General features: G+C 42.9%; 3 protein-coding genes across 3 annotated transcripts; all 3 read left to right on the forward strand.

Moving 5' to 3' along the window:
• The first annotated feature begins 872 nt into the window (after positions 1–872).
• Positions 873–1,801, forward strand: LOC115564640 (uncharacterized). Its single transcript, XM_030389203.2, has 2 exons — positions 873–1,153; positions 1,229–1,801. Exons 1-2 carry the CDS (start codon positions 1,023–1,025, stop codon positions 1,629–1,631), a joined length of 534 nt encoding a protein of 177 aa, XP_030245063.1. The 5' UTR covers positions 873–1,022; the 3' UTR covers positions 1,632–1,801.
• A 922-nt stretch (positions 1,802–2,723) lies between these two features.
• Positions 2,724–5,201, forward strand: LOC115565630 (general transcription factor IIH subunit 3). Its single transcript, XM_089264140.1, has 2 exons — positions 2,724–2,738; positions 4,143–5,201. Exon 2 carries the CDS (start codon positions 4,170–4,172, stop codon positions 5,052–5,054), a length of 885 nt encoding a protein of 294 aa, XP_089120266.1. The 5' UTR covers positions 2,724–2,738; positions 4,143–4,169; the 3' UTR covers positions 5,055–5,201.
• A 7,243-nt stretch (positions 5,202–12,444) lies between these two features.
• On the forward strand, positions 12,445–13,525 carry LOC115564793 (uncharacterized). Its single transcript, XM_030389494.2, has 4 exons — positions 12,445–12,561; positions 12,789–12,980; positions 13,033–13,206; positions 13,270–13,525. Exons 1-4 carry the CDS (start codon positions 12,499–12,501, stop codon positions 13,480–13,482), a joined length of 642 nt encoding a protein of 213 aa, XP_030245354.2. The 5' UTR covers positions 12,445–12,498; the 3' UTR covers positions 13,483–13,525.
• The last annotated feature ends 7,665 nt before the right edge of the window (positions 13,526–21,190 follow it).

Genomic DNA, 21,190 nt, shown 5'->3' on the forward strand with positions numbered 1-21,190 from the left:
GTCCGGCGGTCAAGGGCAATCTTCAGTTGCTTCCTTTTAGTTTTTGTAATTAATCAATTTCTGATTTGCGGTATGCGGTCTCTGTTTTTCGATTTCGGATAAGGCTGTGTAGGAGACGTAGGTATGGGTGTGTGAGGGGCGGATGGGCTGAGGCGGGCATCTTTAGCTACACATTTTCCGGGCATTTCACGCGCCGTTAAAGTTTAATCGAAAAAGTATTTTTGTGGCCAATGAAAATTCCAATAACGAAATTCCCGGCTGTCGAACAAACCGCAAAACAACTTCTTGAGTTTCTTTTATGTTCGAAGTTTGTATCCAGACGCCACAGCTCTCTCCCGCTCTCTCTCTCTCTCTCTCTCTCTGCCTGTGTCTCAGGTAGTGCTCCTGCTCCTCCTCCTGGCATATGATGAAGTGCAGCCTGCAATTGACACGGCGAACACAAAGCCAAAGATGTTGGCGAAACTTTGCGCCTAAACGCGCAATTAAAACAAATTCCGAATTCCAAATTTGATAATAAAATGAAAACTTAAAAGTCTGCGCAAATCGCATAATTTGACCGAGACACATGAGAGGAGGGAGTGGACGAGGCCGTGACCGTGGCGTGCCCAGAGGCTGTTACCTGAGAAATTTGACTCCAATTATGATGAAATGCTTTTTATTTTAAGCTTATTAACGTACTTTGATGAGATGCACAAAGTTTTGGCTGCTTTTGCCGCTGGCAATTTATTCGAATGTCTCAAGTATAGTTCTCCACGCTGTCCAGCCGACTCGAGCAACTTTTCGCACTAGAAACTTCATAGTCCCCCATCTCAATGGGCAGATCTAGCTCGCCGTGGGTGTGTGGAGTTATACGTCGAGCTGGGAGGGAGAGAGAGGAGAGAGAGAGAAGTCACTTTGTATAGGTTTTTGTAGGCAAACACATACATGAACTGAATCTCAAAACAAAATCACACAGATCTTTTTTTTTGGAACAGATTTTTGGCCATAGCGGGAGCTGCAGAACAGTACGGAAAATCGCATCAATGGGAGATGCAAACAAGGCCAGCGCAGAGCCGAGCGCCAACAAGCCCAAGGCGAAGCCCAAGGGCAAGCTGATGTCGTCCAAGCCGAGGAAGGGCAGCGTGCTCAGCGCCATTGAGGACATACAGCGCATGTGAGTATAAAGAGGAAGAGAGCGAGAGAGGGAGAGATGGGTAGAGCTATATTAACTTCCATTTACGTAAGCCAGGTCGCCGGAGGCCATTTGCCAGGAGTTCGATCGCCTGGTGGACCACACACAGCGGCACTTCGATCGCGAGGCCCACATGCCCTGCACGGCGTTCGCATCGCAGTTGCAGCGCTGCCTGGAGCAGCATCGACGTGAGTCGTTCAAGTGCTTCGTCGCCATGGAGGACTACAGGCTGTGCGTGAGTGCGGCCACCCAGGAGCACATCGATCAGTTGGCCCAGCAGAAGCAGGAGCAGGATGCCGCACGCCGCAAGCACCGGCCGCAGGAGCACCAGCAGGAGCAGCCACCGCTGCATGCGTTGCCAGTGGTGCCGCCCCAAATTGTGGGCGTGGAAGCGCTCCAAACTGGCAGCAAGGAGCCACGCCGACGCCACTGGTACAAGCCATGGTCCTGGCTGCGCTAAGGCCTCGTGCGCCACCAGCACCACCAGCATCCACAAGTTTCAGACGACGACGACGACGCCACAGATACAAAATTGCAGGCAGCAGAGCTCCAAGGTTTCGGCTCAGCTGCCCACCATTTGCCGAACGGCTTCGTATAAATTGTTTTACTAATTAAAGGCAACGACTTGAACTGCTTCTACTCATGCTCGCTCTCTCTCGCTCTATCTCTCTCTCCATATATGTATATACTTCTCCTGCTGCTGCGCTTGGACCGCTGCCAGCTGTCCCAGCACTCATTCATTTGAATGTCTACATCAGCTCAGTTGCCAGCTGCCAAATGCATGTGCGTCTGGGTGTGTGTGTGTGCAAGGACCTGAACCTGGACCTGGACATAGACCTGGACGCATCCTTCCTGCGCCACTGCAGCTTGCAATAAAAGTAAATCTGTTGCAGCTGCTGACGCTGCCGTCGCCACCGCCGCCGCCGACGACGCTGACCCTACGAGCCGCGCCCATGCCACCCGCTGCGCCCACCTCGGAAAGCTGAGCAAACCTTTGTGCGGTTACAGGTTGAAAGGCTTGCCAGCCACGGTAAGCAAACATTAGAATTTATTAAATCCAACTCAACGGCGTCGCCTGCCACACATATGGCCGAAAAGAGCGGAGCGGAGCGCCATGGGGCGTGTTCGCTTCGCAGATACTCTGTAAGCAAAAAGGGGATATATATTAGCTATAGGCATATGAGAGATGTTGATATCAATTGGCTATGGCGTAACTCTGAGCAGTTCGCGCTGCATTATAAGCTGACATTTCAAAGCTGTTCCAGTTCCAGGCATGCAAAGTTCGATATATCGAAAGCGGGCCATGAGCAGGCGATATATGTAGGTAGTCAGGTACTAATGATAGTTAATAGAGCAGGGCATATACATATATTCTCTAATGATCTATTAGTTTTATATGTAACTTACCCAACTCTTCACTCTGTCGGTTATATATATCGCTATGTATCGATAAATGTAGAACAACTCAGAGTCAGCATATCGACATTCAAATGAATTAGCATTCATCCCAATCGATATATGTCGATTATTCGGCTGACGTTTCGTGTACAGAAAAAAGGCTATAAAGGTATTTCTATATTATTATATTACTATTTTACAATATTACTATCTTAGAATTCGTAACATAATCGAGACTCGATTCGAGAGTACCGTGTGAGCAGTACCGTGTGTCGAGTGGCGCTTTATAGCATTGCAGTTGGCCACTACATAAACTTAAACCCAACTTAAGGCCTGGGCTAACCTTTCTGTGAGTATAGGGTATAAAAAGAAAAATTATTGCATATAAAACTCACCTGGCTGGGCGAGGGACGGTGCCTGGGGTAGAGATGTAGAGAAGATGTGGGGAGTGAAGCAGGGCAATAAACTTTTGCCGTTGAGCGCCACGGCCCTACACCCATACACACACACACACACACACACACACACACACATGTATACGCATTCATGCCCAGCTAGAGATTTGTATTATCTTTTCACACACACCAACACACGCACACCCATGCACTCGGATACGTACGCCTAAATACACATGGAGCACATGGGGGCATATACCAATAATCCAACTTTGCTTTTAGCATTTTCCAACCAAAAATAACAAAAACACAAAAAGAAAACATGCAGCAGCGCTGCAGCACCCAAACGTACCGACTAACAGTTACCCTGTAGCTGTACCAAATGGGGATATAGAAGCTATTATTCTGAAATTGCTTTTGCTTTTTATTTAACCCAAATTTCTATACCTCTTAGCCTTTGAGCGCCTCAAATACCCTATATTTTCATTGAATTTAGGCTGAACAACATTTATCACAGAGAGCTAAGAGTGAAGGAACTCAGTAGAGTCTGCCTCATCGATATGCTTGTGTGCAAGCCAAAATGCCCGCTTCTGGGCAGTGCTCAGTATGTGCAGGGTATAGCGAGAAACAACTGCCAGCCAAACGGCAGTGAATAGCCAAAAAGAGTTTTTGACCATGCCCAACAGCAGCAGCAACAACAACAACAACAACAACAACAACATGTTCGCATACACTGACCAAAGCATAGCGCAGATAGAAATCTGAAGATCTGACATTGATATAGGGGCTATTGAAGGCTACGTGCTCTTTAATCTTGACAACATTAAGCACTAGAAATTGGGAGATTCTATACAACTTTCCATCCCTGGGGATAGTTCAAAGAAAAAAGTTGGCTTTTGATTTTGTGTCAGAAAATAAAAAGGGAAAGGCAAAAGCTCAGTGAATAATATTCCAAGCTGTAATAAAACTGTAACTGTAACTGACTGTAATAAAAATAGAAAATTAAAAAAGTAAGTGGAAAGTACAATTAAAAAATTCGCGTAGTGCCAAAGGTTAGAGGGCAAACCGCTCTTTATCACGTCATTTAAATAATTCTCAGCTTCATTGAAGCTCAAATATTGAACTTGAAGTAGACTTTCTTATATGTTCAAACATACTGTTAACACTTTTTTTCGCAGAGTTCACGCTTTGTTTTGCCGGCGAAAATGGAGTCCCCAGACACAACAGCAAATAAAGAAAGTGAGGCAAGCATTGACCTGTTGGCTATCATCCTGGACACGAATCCCTCCCAGCTGATTGTTCGACAAAATCCACAAAATCTAACACACATTCTGGAGGCAGTGATCGCCTTTGGCAATGCGCACCTCATGCAGAAGGCGCAGAATAAATTGGCTGTGCTCTCCTGTTCACATAGCGCATCAGAGTTTCTATTCCCTCTGCCGGGCAAGGAAATGGATGCCCAATACGAAGCGTTTAGTTTGGTGGGAAAGACGGTGAAGGAGCAGTTGGGCAGCAAACTCCTGGAGGCGCCTCATTTGACCGAGCCGTGCGAAAGTTTACTGGCGGGCAGCATATCCATGGCGTTGTGCTACATATCACGATTGCAAAAAAATGTCCCGGCTGGCGTAAAGATGCATTCACGCATTTGTGTGATCACGGGCAGCAATGAGGGCGGCTCGCAGTATATAACCTTCATGAATGCCTTCTTCACGGCCCGAAAGTTGGGCATTGTCGTTGACACCTGCGCCCTGGACAAGACGCTCACTTTGCTGCAACAGGGATGTGACATAACGAAAGGTCAATACCTCAAGGTCGAGAAGTTGGATGGCTTGTTACAGTTCTTGCTGTGGGTCTTCTTACCGCCACCGCAGATGCGTCACAAGCTGGTGCTACCACCCGCACCCAAGCTTGATTATCGCGCCTCTTGTTTCTGCCATCGCCAGTTAGTAGACATTGGCTACGTTTGCTCCGTATGCCTGTCTGTCTTTTGCAAATATACTCCAATCTGTACCACATGCAACGCGATTTTCAAGGCGCCCGAACCACTGACCACTAAGCCCAAGAAGAAGAAGAAGACTGACAAAAATTGAACAAACATGCTTTGAATCGCGCACAAACGTATTTTGTAAATGTACAATATTATTGTATGTGAATTATATTAACGTATATTTAGATTGTGAGCAAAAATTAAGCCACAAAAGCCGGCTGTATATTGTTCACATTTCAGCCGAAAGTTCACATTTAACATCCCTTTAAATTTGTATTCCTAAAATATAAATAATATAATATAATATAAAATATATAATATAAAATATAATATAAAATATAATAATATAAATAATAAATATAATAAATAATAAATAAATAATAATAAATAATAAAATATAATATAAAATATAATAATATAAATAATAAATATAATAAATAATAAATATAAAAAAAAAAACAGAATTGTTTGGTTCCAATATCTTTAGATACCCATTGATAAATTGTATTTTGCTTTTTGACTGTAATTGATATGGAAATTAAAATTTGAGGAATTTTTTCGGTTCCCAATGATGGCTACTAACGATAAATGGAATATGTGTTGATACGAATCGTTAAATTGGATTTTTTCTTCCCTTTGTGTGCCCAATTTGAAATGTTTGTATCAAAGGTTAGCCTTGAATAGAAGGCACGCCTGCATTTTATCGGGCTTTGCTTGGTTTGTATTCAACTAAAATATCTTTAATCTATAATCTGCCAAACAAAGACAGTGAAAATCCGTTTTCCGGGTAGCCTTTTCAGTGAAGGGCTGCGACTTAGCAAGAAAAAAAAATGAAAGAAAATGGAGAGCAAAATAGCAAAGCAGAAAAAGAAAATTTCGTAACAGCAACAGCAACAACAACAAATCACAGTGTACTCAACTCGAACAACATGTGCCGCCCCAGCCTCCCCCCAGTCATCAATCCCCAACCCTAAATCGTCAACCCGCTCTGCAGCTCGCGTTCGTCCTGGATGAACCCTTGAGTTTATGCTCGTTTAGCTGGTTTGTCGAGGTGTTTTTTTTTTTTTATTTTAGATTGACGGGGGGTTTATTTTTATATACTTTTTTAGCTCTCAAAACATCGTGGCATAAAGATTATTATGAAAGTATTTCTGCTAAGCTTTCGCTCAGGCTGCGCACTTGCCGCCTACGTGAGCCTGGGGCTGGGAGCAGGAGTCGGGCGGCAGCAGGAGACGAAGCATGTGCATATGCCAGCATCCGAGCAACGAGCATCCATCTGCTGAGTGTCAGGCACTCAGCTGGCTCCAAGTGTGCATGCACGACGAGCGCCTCCACTTGGGCATCTACTGCACATTTGGCTTAACGTTATTAGCGAACCGACTTCAAGTTCGATCTCTCACTCGGCGAATTAAAGCACAGGCACTCGAGCGGAATCGCTTTAAGTCCCAAGTAGACGTTGCCCATTGCCAGCAGCAGACTCCAGTGCTGTCAATGCTATCGTTTGCAACAGCTTCCGTCAGTCAATCACATGGATTGTCCGTCCGTCCGTGCGTCCGTCTATCAATCAGGCTTACAGTCGGCAAATCATTCAAGCGCGATTTCAACTGCAGTTTCAATTGAATTTCGCTAATGAGCGACTGAACGAATACACTTTACTATGATGGTGTTTAGTTTCGTATTGATCTTTATTATTCTGAGCCTGGGTTTATATACCCAGACTCATGTATAATTTCAACCCTTAAATCTAATGTATCTATTGCTGAGTGTGTAAGGCTCAGCATTGGACTATTACATATTCTTATCTTATCGCTGAGTGTGTAAGACTCCGCGTTGGTCTATTAGCTATTCTTATCCTATCGCTGAGTTTGTAAGGCTCAGCGCTCGTCTCCTTCGTAATCTGACTCTGGGGTTGCAAGGGTCTTCATTTGTATATTTATGCAGTCCGTACATGTGGCCCTTATCGCTATCACAGCGCACTACCTGCTAGTCGCTGAGTGCGTCGGAGGCATGTATACGATCATCGTATATTCATATGTTCATGCCTGAACATTCTGTGGGGGGCCAAGTGTGTGAATTGTTGCCTGTGGAAATCTTAATAATATACAGGACAAATACAAATATGATGATTGTTAATATTCTTGACGAAATGATCACCAATCCAATCCTTATGTTCGTGCCTGAACATTCTGCGGGGCCCAGAGAGTGTGACATCCAGATAAACCGAGTGTGCCACCAGTACCTTGGACTTTTGCTTAGGTGGCGGCTCCCATGCCAAGTGAAGTCGAGCCTCTTTGAAAAACTTCCGCGGCTTTTGGGTGTCATCATTTGTTACATTAGTATAGCTGAGTGCATCTGTTGAGGAAGTTGTCAATCGTTTCATTGTTGCCGAAGCCAAAGCCTCCAAATGGTAGATATCCTTCGTTTGATCCTGATGCTTTAGAACAGATATTGATTCGCTTGTAGTAATTATGGTTGTTTCCTTTAAAATGTTGCTGCTACTTCCAATTGAATTCCTTTCCGATGTAATTGTACTTGCAGTTTTAGTCTCCATAGTTGGTAGCGCTGCTGTGGTCATCACTGGAGAGTTTGAGTCGGTATTGTCGCTGTTCTCTTCAGCTGCACATCCAGCCGCTGTTGCAGTCTCCGCAGAAGTTTGCTCTTCCGTCGTGCTGCCAACTGTGGAAATATCATCCATTGGTCGAACTTCCAATTGGATATCTGTTGATGTATCTTCAGCGATACTCAACGTCGATGTCGAAGTTGTGGCAGAAATTCCATTCTTGTCCTCATCTTCTATGCCCTCCGAATCCAATGTCGGAGTTGGTGGAGCCCAGATCTTCTTTATTGATCTCTTGTCTTCACCCTGCTTTGTTTTTGTTGTTACTACTTGAAGTTTATTTTCTTGTTCTGTAGATTCAGTTATATATCTTCCCATGTGGGGGCTTGCCGGCGGGTTGAAATCCCACTTTTTGAACACAATTGCATCCAAAGCTGCCTGAGATGCTAGCATCTCATCAGCGGTGACCTCGTCACTGTTATCGGAGGTGCTCACGTAATTTCGGATACTGCTTTCATCATCATTCTTCAGCAGTTGCTTGTCCACTGGCAAATAACGTTTGTAGCGTCTGCATAAACAGTCCCACGCTAACTTGTAGTTACCTACTCCTATTGCGAAATTGCTTATCATTTGTACATCTTCTCCTTTGACATACATTTGCAAGTATAGCAGTTTCGTTTTGTCGCTGATATCCTTTCTGTTGTGGATTATTTTGGTGAACTGCTCGAAGAACATCGGCCACGCCTTAGGACTTCCATTAAAGTAAGGAAGTGTTGGTCTCTGTCGCTTTGGAGTGTCTTCTTTTATGTTTTGCAGTGCACTTATTTTTCTTTCCAGCCTTTTAGACACTGTGTACACTTTGACTTCCAGTGCGTCTATGCCATCGATTTCATGGACACGCTTATCATATTTATCCTCCAAATCGGTAAGCGTTGACTGGACTTTATTCCAGAGGAACTCTAGCGTTTCTTTGCTGTCTAGAGCATCCTCCTGGTTGCTGAGCTCAATGTTGGCCTGCACTTCTTCAATGTGCAGCCATACTCTTTGAACTCCTATGTCCAAAAGGTTAAGCAACTTCACCATTGGGCTCGACCAACCGAATAAAAACATCTCTTGCGTTGATGTTTCCGGTATCGTTGCCCAGCTATGAAGTTGGCCTGTGTCTATGGCGTGATCGGCAACTTTGGTCCTGAATTCTGCCATTATGCCATCAAATATTTCTTGTTAAATATTGATGGTTGACGACACAGTTGTGTGTTTATTGTAGATCCATTGGCTTTTCCCGTTGGAGGTTTTTTTGATTCGATCACTAGGTTGATCTTGCTGTGCCTCGACTCACAGCTTGGGTTGGTAAGCCAATGCACAAATCTACAATTATTTAGAACTTCACTTTGTACTAAACACAAACACTTTTCCTTATGGACTGCATCGAAGTATTAAAATACTTCCTCCGGCTCGAAGGACCATGAACGAATACACTTGACTAAGATGGTGTTTAGTTTCGTATTGATCTTTATTATTCTGAGCCTGGGTTTATATACCCAGACTCATGTATAATTTCAACCCTTAAATCTAATGTATCTATTGCTGAGTGTGTAAGGCTCAGCATTGGACTATTACATATTCTTATCTTATCGCTGAGTGTGTAAGACTCCGCGTTGGTCTATTAGCTATTCTTATCCTATCGCTGAGTTTGTAAGGCTCAGCGCTCGTCTCCTTCGTAATCTGACTCTGGGGTTGCAAGGGTCTTCATTTGTATATTTATGCAGTCCGTACATGTGGCCCTTATCGCTATCACAGCGCACTACCTGCTAGTCGCTGAGTGCGTCGGAGGCATGTATACGATCATCGTATATTCATATGTTCATGCCTGAACATTCTGTGGGGGGCCAAGTGTGTGAATTGTTGCCTGTGGAAATCTTAATAATATACAGGACAAATACAAATATGATGATTGTTAATATTCTTGACGAAATGATCACCAATCCAATCCTTATGTTCGTGCCTGAACAGCGACTGAGTCTTAGGCATGGCTATTAAAGTGACTGATGCCTGTTATCGATAAATCTTATGTTACTTATCATATAGACTTGTGTCTAACTAACGATACTTGTAAGTTATGGCTATAGAAAGTATATGCATGTGTTGTTGAATTACTTTTACGTTGCAAAACGGTAGTCGATAACAATATTTGGACTATCGATAACTAGTACAAGTACCAATCGATGACAGTTGTATAAGTTCTACATGTTGGTCGATAGCATACATTTCAATGTATTATTATTATATTATATATTAGTACCAAGATATTGTCGATTCCCTAAAACTGCTTATTTAACTGAAGTGAACTATCGATAAAAATATGAGCACCACCTTGCATTTTGCAAACAGTTTATTAAATCAATCCGTTAAAATTAATTTTTCATTATACGAAAACTTAGTTATTTCTATAATCGATAATATATCGATGGGATTTACTTAAGCAAACTTAATGAATCTGCAAAAATCCTACTGTTAGAGTTATTGAATTGAGTGAAATTTCTTCAAAATCGAACACATCAACTGAATTCCAATACTAAATTCGTCTGACACTCGTACTTTAACGGCAGCTGACGCAGCTCTCACTTATCGTTAACACATCTCCAAACGTTTGGCTTTGAGGCCAATTCCATTGGACGAAAGCCAGAGCTGTGAACAGCGAATGCATAGATGAATAGCTAGAGTCCGGTTCGAGTAATTCATCAACGTAGCTGGGTGACATCGATAACGTGAAAATTTTAGAGAGCACTCAGCATGATGAAATGCTTATCAGGGACACAGGCAATGCACACATGCACTCCTCAACCACAGCTTTGTCTATCGATAACATATCGATTACACTACACAAGAAAAAAATAGAAAATACAGCTTCACTTTCGCTGGGTGTTGCCTGCAAAAACTTGGGCGACGCTAGGCCACAGTGTGGCGGTTGGGCGTGGCATGTGGCTTGGGGAAAAGCCAGCTCGAATTTCACGGCGGTTGCCATATGGCTCGCAGGCAGTGTAGAACAAGCCGCTTTTGGGAGTCGAGCAATGCTGGCGCGGCGCATCAAGTGCATTGGCATAATGCAAAGCTGTTGCATAAGTGCATTTGCCTGTTATCCTCGCGCCTAACTATGTGTATCCAGGCCACTTGTTCGCCGCCGGAGAATCAATTTAGCGTGAGTAAAGTTCTGCCTCTGCTTCTTATGCTATTTTATTTTATTTATTTTTTATTTTTTTTGGTTTTTGGCTGCCTGCCTGCGGTGCCTTGTGGCTTGTCATGTGCACGAAGCTCGATTTGGAGTTGTTTTGCTTGTTGTCCTTGTTGGTGTTTGCTTTGTTTTCGCATCTCTTTTCTGCTCTTTTCTTATTATTTTTGTTTTTGGGCATGTGGCGCAATTATGGCAGCCGTCGAGTAACGTTACCATGGCCCAACTCCGCTCTATTAATCAAAAGTTATACAAAAAGCCAGCAAACTGCGCCACAAGAATCCGAGTGACTTTGCCTCGCCGGCTTCTGCTGCTCCTTCTGCTGCTTCTGCTGCTGGTTTGCAATTTAACTTTGCTTGAAGCGCAGCCTTCCAGTCGAAGTTCGGGATCAGGCTGGGCGTAAAGCAAGTTATAATATTTTATGAAGGCTACATCCTGTCTGGGTCGCCGACTGGGGTATTGGAGCCCAGCTCCGATTTCGTAGCTATAAATAAATAAAGCAGCCCGACACACAATCAAAAACCAATGAAGCACACCAGCAACAGCAACCGCAAATGACAACGGCAGCCGGGAGCAGGAGTAGCAGGAGTAGCATCAGCAGCAACAGCAGTAGCAGGCGAAGAGCTGGCCTTATCAGCAGCTGCCCCATCTTCCTCAGCGCCATCATCATCATCGTCATCATCATCATCACCAGCCGCAGCCACAGCAGCAGCATGCACGTCGTCGGCAGCATCATCATCGTGTCGGGTTATCCTGGGCCAGGTCCTAGCACATTTTTGCGGCCATTTCATTATTTACTTTGTTGCCCGGCTTCCAATCGAAACAAATAACCTAAGCGAACCATCAAAGGACTCTCAACTCGACTTCAATCCATTTGCCCGGCTTAATTCATGTGGTTTAACTAGTTCGCTCTCTCTCTCTCACTACGTATGTATGTGTGTGTGTGGCTCTGCAGTTGTTTGCTGCTTCAATTTCATCGACTGACAGCACTTTTGAGATATGCCTGACATCTATTTCTGTCTGGGCTTGCTTCACTTGCGCCATATCTCAACGCTAGATGGCGCCTGCAAACTGATTTGTTTAGGTTAGCTTCGATTTTCTGATTTATGGCCCATATATTATGGGGTAAGCTCATATGTAAAAGCAAAGCACAAATAAAAATATCGATAGCTAAAATACATTTGCAATAAATTGAGAATTTTTGGTTAACGTCGAACGTCCTTGTACAATTGATGTGCTGGGATCGAAAAGCTGAAACTGTAACTTTTGCTTCCTCTTCGGAAGGCTTAAGACAATCTCTTGTTTTTCTTAAGTTTTTTTTTGTAACTTAGTTTAATGTGAATACAATATTATCTGAGTGGGTCTTCACGGCATAGCAGGGCTGGGAAACTATCGATAACAATACCGAGCTATCGTATTTGTTCCCATCTACGGCACTATCGATGGTCTCCAGTCCCTATTGGAAGTCATGAGCAATAAGAAAATCATTTGCGAATGTTCATACATTTTATATTTAAACAAAAAATTTCAAAAAAATTGGTGGAAAATACCAAAAGCTGTGTCGATAGTTTGCCTGCTCTACTTTGTGCATATCTAATTTACAAGTGTTGAAAAAAACACATGCAATTATCTATGTTTTCGATAACATATCTATGTATCGATATAGAAATTGACTTTTACTGAAATCATATTGAACACGTACTGAAATGCATTGGAAATTGACAAGCAGACGCGAGTGACTCGGCTAATCCGGAGATAGAAATGGACTTATTTTACTCACCATCAGCATATCTGCCGATGGTCCTTATGATGGAGAGCATCAAGGTTTGTTTTGCCAATTTCAACCGCAACATCTGGGCCAACGCTCTGAAGATGCGCTGCTCCACTATTTGACGTACATACGTTTGTAACTTATTTAACTTTTCAAGTGTCATTTTCTATGAGCAGAGCAGTTTTGTTTTTCCATTCACAACGGCTCAACAACCTTTTGTATTGTTGTAGACAAAAATTTTTAAGTTTTTAATTCGTAATTTTGTATATAAAACCTTTAGAGGATGAGGAACGTACGCGAGTTTAGAGTAGTCTGTCGCGATTTCATGAATCGCTACGTGAACATCGAGGAGTTCTCCATTTGGCACAATCGTCACGCTTACAATCGTCGCAAATATGTGATCCAGAGTATTATCAAGAACTGGATGCCGTTGCTCTTTTGGTTCTTTGCGCTGTACAGTGCCTTGGGACTGGTAAGACTCGAAAGGTGTCTCGCACCTTATGCAAGCATCTCGTTCGTTTCAGATTCATCAGCTCTGTCAATTCTTGCGTGCCAAAATGTACGTGGATCGTCCTTTGGGCATGTGGCGCGAACGCTGCTTCTATGGGCTGCGCGACGAGAGCATTCGCAAGATGCGCGTCTTGGGCAGCTTCATCATGCTCCTCTGCTGGACGTCGCTGTTCATAGGCATTGTCTGGGTTAGTGATCATCATCATGTACCATCAAATAGGGCATATGCCAATTTATTGTTTTTGTCTTAGAGCAAACCCAAGTGTATGAAACCGTGGCTGACAATAATGGGCGTGGTCTTACCTTTTGACTTTGTTCTATGGGGCATGGAGGTCATCATTGGAATCGAGCAGTTCACTTGGCAGGGGCTTCTTAGCTTTGTACTACCCGCCATCTGCCGCTTTGTGCTGGGATGCATAAAACTTGCTCTCGAGGAGCCCAGCAGGAAACTGTTCCGGATATGAACCACACTCCAAGCTTTCAACTGGATAATAATTAATAAAGTAGTTCTACTTCATCAGTTCTATTTGGAGCTTGAAGTCCGTTTTCTAGTTTCGAGTAACTCTAGAGGAAGAGAAAGTTTTGCCAGTTGTATTGCTAAAGCTCCATTTGCAGAGCTGAGTGGATGGATGCATGGAGTCGAACTAGTTGAGCAACAGCCTTAATGGCTGCTCTACTCATTTAGTTTTAACTCTATTCTGTAAATTTATTTTCAAGTATTAGCTTGGCCACTTGCTAGTTCCTCATGCTGGTTCCGGATCTAGTTCCACTTGCTTTTTAAGCTGCTTTATGGCCCTGTTTTTACCCAATTTCATGGCTGCGCTGATTCAATTTTAATTACGCGACAATTTGACAATCCTCCTCCGCCTACCACCCGGCCTTACATCCTGCTTCCTTCAGCCACTCTCCGCCCTCTCCCTCCCTCTCACTCTCTCTTTCTGTTTTTCTGTCGTCGACCACGATTTGCCCTTTTTCTAATTTACTAAAATTGCGCGTGGTTTGACTTTTGTCCCGGAGCGTTGCGTGGGCGTCCAAAACTTAATAAACGAAATGAGCGCCCGGAATCGTTGCTCTCCTCTATCCTTCCCCAGCTTACCAGTTCCGTTATCTGCGGCGCCGACTAGTGCCCCTGCCTCAGCGCCCGCGTGCCCTCAACACACCCCATTGCCAGCACTCTCGGCGTTTGTGGCTCTTTTGCAAAGTTTTGTGTTTAATTTAATTTACTTTAACTCGATTTCGTTCTCATGAATTCGCGTTTAGCGCCTGCGACAACTTTTTAATTGCCAGGTGGCTCACATGCGACAACTGATGTGGCTCACTCCGGGGCCTCCTTACTTATATGTATGTATGTCTGCTCGTTGAGCTCTTGTCAGCGAATGTATTCAAATTGAGTTCATAAAATAGACACGCAGCCAATTAAAGTGGTTGCTTATGCATAATCATTGCTTGTCAGCGAAATGAGTGCCTACAAAGAGCAACAGAGAGGGAGAAAGAGAGAGCGATACAGGGAGAAGCAAAGAGACTGGCTAAGAGTTAAAGCTGTAATTGTAATTGTAAGTAATTGTCATTGTCATTGTCATTGTCATTGTCATTGTCATTGTCATTGTCATTGTCATTGTCATTGTCATTGTCATTGTCATTGTCATTGTCATTGTCATTGTCATTGTCATTGTCATTGTCATTGTCATTGTCATTGTCATTGTCATTGTCATTGTCATTGTCATTGTCATTGTCATTGTCATTGTCATTGTCATTGTCATTGTCATTGTCATTGTCATTGTCATTGTCATTGTCATTGTCATTGTCATTGTCATTGTCATTGTCATTGTCATTGTCATTGTCATTGTCATTGTCATTGTCATTGTCATTGTCATTGTCATTGTCATTGTCATTGTCATTGTCATTGTCATTGTCATTGTCATTGTCATTGTCATTGTCATTGTCATTGTCATTGTCATTGTCATTGTCATTGTCATTGTCATTGTCATTGTCATTGTCATTGTCATTGTCATTCTCATTGTCATTACCATTGTCATTGTCATTAAACTAAGCGTTACACTAAAAATTTCTATTACAAATGATTTCAAGCCTTCACTTTAAGCTTGTGTTTTCTTTTTATTTTCTGCTCTGTCCGACTAATCTACATGCTATCTTCCTTCACCGTGCTTTGTAGGGGGAGCCAGCCAAGCTTTCGCTGGCAGAGACAGCACGAGCTGTGCTGCCCGCGCAGTATCCTCCGTTGGCTTTTGTGTTGCCAATTGTAGCTGGATGAACAATGTTGCGTATACTTAATGCGTATACTTAATGCGGCGCATTGCTCATACGCAACGCTGGCATTGTTTGTACCGGATGGTGGTGGTGCTCCTGCTGCTGCTGCTGTCGCTGCTGTCTTTTGTGAGTGACTTAAACGTTTGCACCATTTGACTTAATGAAGCTTAAAGACAATAAAATGCTAAAGCACACAATGTAGCTACTGCTGGACCACGCCCCAAGTCGCCCGCACTGTGCGTCGCCTGTCGAAGAGGAGCGCTAGCAACTTTTGGCGGCCGCGCGTCATAATTTCTATGAAATTTTATACACTTTGATAAGCATTCAATCGGCATGCGAGTCACGTTCGAGCCAGCCAGCCATTTAGGGGCGGCCACGCCACACCCACCCTCTACATCTACCCAAGAGCCCGGTCCGAAGATGTTGTTTGTGCCGTAAACTTTCTGGTGTTGGGGCCGGCCATGTAAATCAGGCCCGGGCACAATTAAACGCGCTGGTCACGACAACAATGTTAAGGCTAATGGAACTGAGAACTAGTAACTCGTGGCTGAACCAGGAAATCGGAACCGAACCTGTGGAGCTGTGACGCTGGCAACATGAGGCAAAGCGCACTTCCTTTTGCCATTTCCGTTTGTTGTCGCAAAGTGTAAACAATTAAATTTTAATTAGAATTCGCATTGCTTGTCAGACACCAAACGCTCAAGATTGAAGCCGAGCTGTTGGCCTAGACTTCCCCTTTGCCGTTTGCCGTTTGCCACTTGCCGCATGCCACATGCCACATCCGAGGCAGCCAACCAGGCAGACAGTCAGACTCATTTCCGGCCTCGTCTGCTGCGTAATTTATTGTTGTTACCAAACAGCCTCAGACCCACCCACCCACACGCACACATCCACACACACACACACCCAATAACCCCCTTAACCTGGCCCAGAGCACGCATTGGGGCTGTAAATTAAACTCTTGGCACTTAATAGAAAATGGCCAGAAGCCTCTCATTTGCCACATTCGGTTTAATAAACTCCAGCGGTTTGACGTATTGCCTGGCTTAGTTTTAGCCACTTAACTGCCAACTGGCAACTGGCAACTGCGTGCCATGCGGCCCATGTCTACGATTTATGCTGCCCAAAGGTGTTAATGCCATTTCCTACCTTTCAGGCTCAGACGTTATACCTCTTGACTCTTGCTGTGTGCCTCGTGCCTCCGATTGGCGCCTTTGGCCCGCTTGAGCTATGCGCCCTCGGGCCTGACAACTTCTTAAGTCGCATGATTTGTGCTGCGTTTCGTCAGTTCCAGTATTTACGCAAGGCTTACATAAATTATGGGCATTAGTGTTTCTCAATACGCTGACATGAAATTGGACGGGATTTTATTGGACAGCAGCCAGTAAAACGTTTATGAATGCACAGCAAATGCTGTAGCGATAGCATTTCTTAGCGGAAATCTGTAGAATTTGACCTAGATGACCTTTCGAATAAATTGATTACGGCAAGTCGGTCGATAAATCGATAACGAATGGGTAGTTCATAGGTCAAGGTCATAGGGTACTCGTTGAGTAGTACAAAACTTAATCATCTGTTGCTGATATATGCTGGCAATCGATATCGGCATCGATAAGTTATAATTTATCGATTTTGTGTGTATCGATAGCTTTAAGTAAATCAATTGTTCAGTTGTCTGCCTGGTTAATAATCTTGTTATCGATATATGTATGTATATACGTATCGCTGGTTGCTCTCAACTCTGTTTGTATATGCTTCATCTAAGCGCTAGTGATATGAAAATTGCCCTCTCGATTATTCTAGTATATTCGATTGCATTATCGATATGTTGCCATGCAAAGCAGCTTAAGCTACGTGCTGGAAGTTCTTCCTTTATCGCCCTGCACATGATGTTATTCCCGTTGAATTCCTTTGCACTAACAATACCTTAACGATTATGCAATCGATACTCCTGCTTGGCTGAGCACAAGCCCTGACAGTGTAACTGACGTGTGTGTGTGGGAGTATGTTTATGTGTATGCGTGTTAGTGTCTGTGTGTATTAAACTTTAGACGCAAACATGTGTAATAATAGTCGTTGCGTGACAGCTGCCCCGTAACTTGATGCTGTTGCCATGTCGAACTACAATAACATCCATATAACTAGCTTAGCCACTTTAAAGCCATCCCCAGCCCCACCACCCGCCATTCACTTCTCTCATGGCCTCTGTAATTCCCCAAAGCCGCCCCCATCCGTTGGCTTGCTTTGCGTTTGCGATTTAGAAACAGCAGCAAAAGCAATAATAAAAAAAATATATATATATATGAAAAGAAAAAAAAAATTAAAATAACAAAATGCAAGTGCCCAAAGTGCTTGACTAACAGATGCCAACGGCCAGAGCCGAAACGGTTCGGTTGAGCAGCCTCAGCTGCAGCCCAGACTTGAGCTGGGGCAAACGAGGTTCGCTCAACTGAAGCTGGAGAGCTCTGGCCATGTTATACCCTCTCTGTGCAGTCGATGCTAATTACAGGGTATGTATTGCTAGCAAAGTGTACAAAAATGGTTAAAAATTGGCTCAGCTGCAGCGGCTGCCACGCCCACACACTGCGGCGCTGGGCAACTATGCTAAGCGGCGGCCACTCAGTTTTCTGGTCAATTTATGAGCAGTTGCTGTTGCACTTGCAGTTGCAATTGTTGTTGTTCCTGAAACTTTTGCTGGCTAACTGCAACAGCAACAGCAACAGCAACAGCAGCAGCAACAGCAGCAGCAGCAACAGCAACAGCAACAGCAGCAGCAGCAGCAGCAGCACTGCCTGCAGTTTATAAAGTAGCAACAAATAATTGACCACACACGCACACACATGGGGAGAGAGGGAGATAGAGAGAAAGGGAGGTTAAGCTACATGAAAAAAGTGTGCCACAAAAATACACACACACACCCACATACTCGTACACGTGTGGGAAAGCGCACTCAAATAGCCATCATCATGATGATCATAGTTGTTGCAGCTGCTGCTGTTGCTGCTGCTGCAACTGGCAATTGTTGCCGGCAGCGACATGAATTGCTCCACGCCCACTTTGCCGTACGCCTCCATTAACAGCCGGCGCCGTGAGTGCTCGGCAGCCTGGCCGCGTGCTTAAAAACACACAGCACGTTCACATTGAAGTGGAAATGCAGAGAAAATCCGTTAGTAAAAAACTCGCGTCTCCATATGAAATCCTTTTCGCCAAGCAAATAAAACAAATGCGATTTGTTCCGGAATTAATTTCGCTCGCTAATCGCCAATGGCCATTGCTGCAAATTTATTTATTGCCTGGACAAGCAAAACAAATGCGAGAGCTGTGAACTTCTGTTTAAAAATACACATACATACATACATACATTTATACAATTTTCATTATTGTGCGATGCCAGCAAAAATGTTCGCATTCATCAGAAATTCATCAGGTTATTCATAAATTTTTTGTAATTCCATAAAATACCTTTCAATTTGCCAGGGGCTTACGGATTAATATGATATGTATATACCACTATTATAGCGAGAGATATTTTGTTTTTTATCTGTGTAGGGCTGATGGGGCATTAGTTTCATTCAGTTTATATAAATTCCTGACCCGAGTCATGTGTATGCATGCTTTCAGCTCGCAGCCTTTAACAGTTAACTATTGGAATTCAAATCGATAAAAATCGTTAACATACTGCAGAATATAGAAGTTTATCTCGCGTGGCATCAGAGTTTGAAACCACAAATTTGGCGTTTTATTACGATTACATTTGAATGGCTACTAGATGATAAATATCTATGTGATATATCTTTTATGAGTGAGTCTTAAGAGATATATTATCTATTAAGTAGAAAGCTTAGTATTGATTCAGGTGCCCTTTCTTGGGAGAGCTACAGCGATCTATGCTTCAGTAAAATATTATTTTATCACTGCGCGGTTCAATTGAAAATCAAGTTAAAATTCTTATCGACTGGAATAGTTTTTCTTACAGATGACTTAAGTTTGTAAGTGGAGCATGGAGTAAAAGTGCTGCTCTCATAATTGCTTTACCCTATGGACGTTGGGGCTTATCATGTGCATGCTTGAACACATGTCCTAAACTTTACCCTATTTATAATCTACTTATACTCCATTACTCACTCTACAGTCTCTCTCAATATACTCTCGCCTCTCTGACATTGGCTCTCACCGGGCTGCTATCACAAAAGTCTCGGGCGGTTAGGACCAAAGCAAAGTGGGAAGATTATTAAAAGCACTCTGCAGATAATCCGCTACTCACTTGAATTTTAGCCTTGCTAATTGTTGTCCCGTAATAATCAGCTTAACTCAAGCTAACAAAGTGCACAAAGCTTAAGAGCAAAATCAATTTTGAATAATTTAATAAAATCTTTCTGACTAGTTGGCTTGCATCAGAATTTAGGCTATCTCTGGATAACAATGTCTGAATTCCCTCTATGTTGCACTATAGAGTAATAATAAAGAAATATTGTATATATCCAATATACTCTTAAACATAATCTGTTTCATCTTTGACGTTTTCTTCCCAGAACCCCAAAATATATTTTATTAAATCTGTAAATACTTTATCAACACTGCTTAGCAGAAATCAAGTCAAGTATTTTGATATAAATGTGGATTGCCCTTCTATACTATCTATTACTGTTCGACAAAGTAGAGTTTTTCTATGTTTGCGTGACTTAAGATCGGGATAGTCGAGAATCTGAATGTGATTAAATCTTTTTCAGCTCAACTTTTTGTTCAAATTTAAAATTATATGCACATATATAATAAAAGTAAATAAAAAAGTTGACTTTTCTGAAGAAATTTACATAAATTTTTTTTTGTAACTTTCCTCATAAAAAAAGAAATAAATTCTGTTGATTTTTTCAAGGCTTTCTTAAAAAATATATATTTAATTTAAAGTAGAATAAAACAGAGCTCAGTAGAAAAAAGTTGTGTGATTATAGCTCGAGTGATATAAACAATGTTCATCATTTATAGAGAATGTGAAGGATATCATGATGTTAAATAATTCTGTGTGTTCAAGTCTGTAATCATGGCCGACCCTCAAAAGTATGCTACGAAAATGAGCCGAACTTTAATAAAAAAAATTCAAAGGAAATTTTCCGATTGAAAAACATCAATCTGAATGCATTCATTTGCATTTAAGCTATTTATGGCCAATTAAAATTGTTTTTCCTTTGTAAGGAAGCGAAAATATGGAAGAGCTTTAGAGAAATCGCGTTGAAAGCGTTTTGCGACGCGTTTGTGTCGCTGAGCACTGAGAGAAATCTGATGTTGTTTTCTTTTGTGAAATGGCTATGGGTGGTGGTGGTGGTTGGACTCGTTTTCGGTGGTGCGCCCCCAGCGGCTTGAGCGCTGTCAAACAAATGCAATTATGAGTCCACGCGGCGTATGAGCAATATTTATAGATATTTTCAACGCCCACTTTGGCCAGCTTATTTTGTAGCCTTGCCTGCGGTTTGGCTTACATTTTAATTGAGTTGCCAACACGATGCAGACAATGACGCATAGCGAGAACGCGAGAGAGAGAGAGAGATAGAGTGAGAGATAAAGCAAAGAATGGGACAAACAATATGTGGCATAGAGTCAAGAAATTGATGCGCGTCGGGTGCGAAAGACATCAAACACTTGAAATATGTTGTGTAAACTTGAGAAATGACATGAAAAGCGAGCGCCAAGAAAATAACAAAGACATGTATGAGGGTGCTCGGGTGGTTGGGTGGTTGGGCGCATTGTCCCTTGTCGAGTGGTTGCGAGTCGAGTAAACAAAATGAAACGAAACGAAACAAAACAAAAGAAGGAAACAAACAATTTGCGTAGCCCGCGTTGCCCCACTGCGAATGACATGTGAGTGGAGTTTGAAGTGGTGCAGCAGCAGCTGGAGCAGCAGCGGGC

The sequence above is a fragment of the Drosophila navojoa genome, chromosome X (assembly GCF_054131105.1).
Source record: "Drosophila navojoa isolate 15081-1374.11 chromosome X, UAZ_NAV_1.0, whole genome shotgun sequence".
NCBI classification, from domain to species: Eukaryota; Metazoa; Arthropoda; class Insecta; order Diptera; family Drosophilidae; genus Drosophila; species Drosophila navojoa.

Excerpts from the sequence above, each read along its gene's own strand:
- LOC115564640 (XM_030389203.2), top strand. The coding sequence starts at position 1,023 with ATGGGAGATGCAAACAAGGCCAGCGCAGAGCCGAGCGCCAACAAGCCC. Across the intron at positions 1,154-1,228 it reads ATTGAGGACATACAGCGCAT|GTCGCCGGAGGCCATTTGCC; the intron begins GTGAGTATAAAG and ends TACGTAAGCCAG.
- LOC115564793 (XM_030389494.2), top strand. The coding sequence starts at position 12,499 with ATGGACTTATTTTACTCACCATCAGCATATCTGCCGATGGTCCTTATG. Across the intron at positions 12,562-12,788 it reads TTATGATGGAGAGCATCAAG|AGGATGAGGAACGTACGCGA; the intron begins GTTTGTTTTGCC and ends TAAAACCTTTAG. Across the intron at positions 13,207-13,269 it reads TGTTCATAGGCATTGTCTGG|AGCAAACCCAAGTGTATGAA; the intron begins GTTAGTGATCAT and ends TTTTTGTCTTAG.
- LOC115565630 (XM_089264140.1), top strand. The coding sequence starts at position 4,170 with ATGGAGTCCCCAGACACAACAGCAAATAAAGAAAGTGAGGCAAGCATT.